A 2,712-nucleotide genomic window follows, 5' to 3' on the forward strand; every position below is an offset into this window, starting at 1 on the left:
ACAGCTCTGTGCTTTGAACTCTAATATTTTGTGATGGCTTTGTGCCTTGGACTCAAATATATTATAACAGCTTTGTGCTGTTTTTGATGTGAGTTTTGCCATATCTTTTCTCAATACATAAATGAATTATACGGGCTTGTTGCTTTATTTGTTGATTCCCTTGTCTAACCCGTAAAAAAATATATATACATACACACATAGATGCATATGTGCACATGTAAACACACACACACACACACACACACGCATATATATATATATATATATATATATATATATATATATATATATATATACATATATATACACGTATACATATAGATATATACACACACATACATATACATATACATACATATATACATATTCATATATGTATATACATATATGCAAATATATACACACATCTACATAGACAACATATACATATAGATACTTGCACAAATACCTACACACACACACACTATGTATGTATGTATGTATGTATGTATGTATGTGTCGTTGAAATTTATAGAGAAACGAAAGTCGAAGACCGGTGTATGAACAACAAGCAAATGTATTAGTTTGACGCTCGGGAAAATGGAAAAGTTCTTTTTACATTTCGAGTCTACGCTCTTCAACAGAAAGGAATGAGAAAATAAACAGAGAGTGAATGAAAAAAAACTTGTAGATTTAGCGGTCAAGCATGGCAAATGATGAGAAAAACGTTTGAAAGAAAGGGAGATAATAATATTTTTTTAAAAAGAGGTTGACAGAAAGGGAAATAATAAAGTACCGCTGATCCCAAATGAAGGTGCGCGTTGCCTGTGTGGGTATGTGAGAATGGTGTGTATGAATGTGTAAGTGTGTGTGCGTGTAAATAGGGGCTAGTGTGTGTAGCAGTTAAGGGGTTCTTTTTCACGTGGTGTGTGTAAATGTGTGAGTGTGTATGTGACCAAATAGTGTGCATGTGTATGGTGTATATCTGTGGGCGAAAGTTATTTTTGTCTATAAATGTACTGCGTGTTAATGAAAGTTGCGTGTGTATGCATATATAGCCTGTGTTCAGGTATTGCGTGCTTGTGTGGGTATGGGAGTATATATTGTCTGTGTTCAGGTATTATATATATTTTTATATTAACTAACTTTAATGAAGTAGATGTTGTAACATTTGGTCAACTGAATGTTTCTGTCATTTTTGTATCTGCAGGCATTATTCCTGTCTACTAAATATACTCGGAAATTAAGATCCATCAGTTTCTTGATAGTATTAAGAGCATTACGGAAAAACTTCGCTCCCTTTGCAGGTGAGTGAAACTCAAGCGGTATTTGTTTCACATGATCTAGTTCGCCGTCAGACATCGCCTTCTTCAAGGAGCTCCATTCTGACCCTTCTATATCCATTTTCAAAATACAGATATCCTTCTGAAAAATGAAATAAAAGGAAATTAAAGAAGTTGTTAATTAAAAACAATTTTGTGAAAATAAGTAATGGATGACGCACAGACAACCGAATGGGCCAAACAGAGACAGGGAAGGAAGGGGAGAGAGTGGATGGGAGAAAAACAAAGAAGGAATAAAGTAGCAAAAGAGAACTGAAGAACAGAAAAACAGAAAAGAAGACAGAGAGAAAGAAAAAGAAAGAGAAAGGAAAAATGAAAAATGAAAGACGGAGTGAAAGAAACAAACAAAGAAACAAAAAAATGGAAAGCGATGGGAATAGGGAACAGGGAAGGAGGAAGAACAGAAAGAAAGAAGGAAAGTAAGAAAGAAAGAAAGTCATAGTTTTTATGAAGGATTTTTGCTTTTCATTTGCTAATCCTTTATCTTTGGGACAATAGTTTAGCTAAATCCATTAGTATTTTATATTGTTATCCTCATCATCAGAATGAAATGATGATAATCCTTTCTGAGTTGCAGTTTGTTGCCTGTTCATCAGAAGAGAGGTACGTTATTTCATTTTCCAAAACAGAATGAAATAATAACATGTGCACCTCTTTGCCGGGACGTTGCTAAGAATCATATGACTATTACTATAACAAATAAAATCATCAATTCTGTACTTAAAACTTATACAATCCAATTGTTCGGGGGAACTTTAGGGTTTATTTTATATGTAATGAATCTGTCTTGAATCTTGGTTTTCGCTTTGCTATTAGTGAAGATTCCATAATTACTCATCTCATTTTTTATCAAGAAGTCATTACCTTACAATATAGCGAAAACTGGAAATAAAAGTTAATTAAAAAAAGTTTTTTTTTAAATATATATACAATTATAGCAGTATTTCTATGATCTTTTGCAACCTATTGCAAAGTGTATGAACAACGTTATAATTACCATTATTTCATTTGGATGATGAGGCCAAAAGGATTTCGAAATGTTAATGGATGAATTGATGTGTAAATTCTTATGTAACAAACTAAACAACGTTGCTGAGTAGACTATAGAAACATGAAATAAAGTGTCCTACTCAAGAACATAACACAACACCCTTTCAATAATGAGACGTCTACACTAACTACTATGCCACATGTCTTCATTTTACCAGGTAGACCTAACGAAAAGAATCACAAGTTTAACTCTGTAAGAATCTTCTTGCATCAATACACAGACATATACCTAATTACATTTATATACAAACACATACTACACATAGATACAGACACGCATATTTATATATACATATATACACATACATATATACACGTATATATATATATATATATATAT

The 2,712-nt window shown here is 32.4% G+C and overlaps 1 protein-coding gene across 1 annotated transcript in view; it reads right to left on the bottom strand.

The window, feature by feature from the left end:
* Window positions 1-538: 538 nt before the first annotated feature.
* LOC106877924 (probable methyltransferase-like protein 24) overlaps window positions 539-2,712 on the bottom strand; it is a 23,047-nt gene continuing 20,873 nt past the window's right edge. Inside the window, exon 5 of the mRNA XM_014926998.2 lies at window positions 539-1,404. Coding sequence (XP_014782484.1) covers window positions 1,117-1,404 — 288 coding nt within the window. The 3' untranslated portion in view covers window positions 539-1,116. The remainder of the gene's footprint in view (window positions 1,405-2,712) is intronic.

This window comes from Octopus bimaculoides, unplaced genomic scaffold (assembly GCF_001194135.2).
Source record: "Octopus bimaculoides isolate UCB-OBI-ISO-001 unplaced genomic scaffold, ASM119413v2 Scaffold_75580, whole genome shotgun sequence".
In the NCBI taxonomy this organism is placed as follows: domain Eukaryota; kingdom Metazoa; phylum Mollusca; class Cephalopoda; order Octopoda; family Octopodidae; genus Octopus; species Octopus bimaculoides.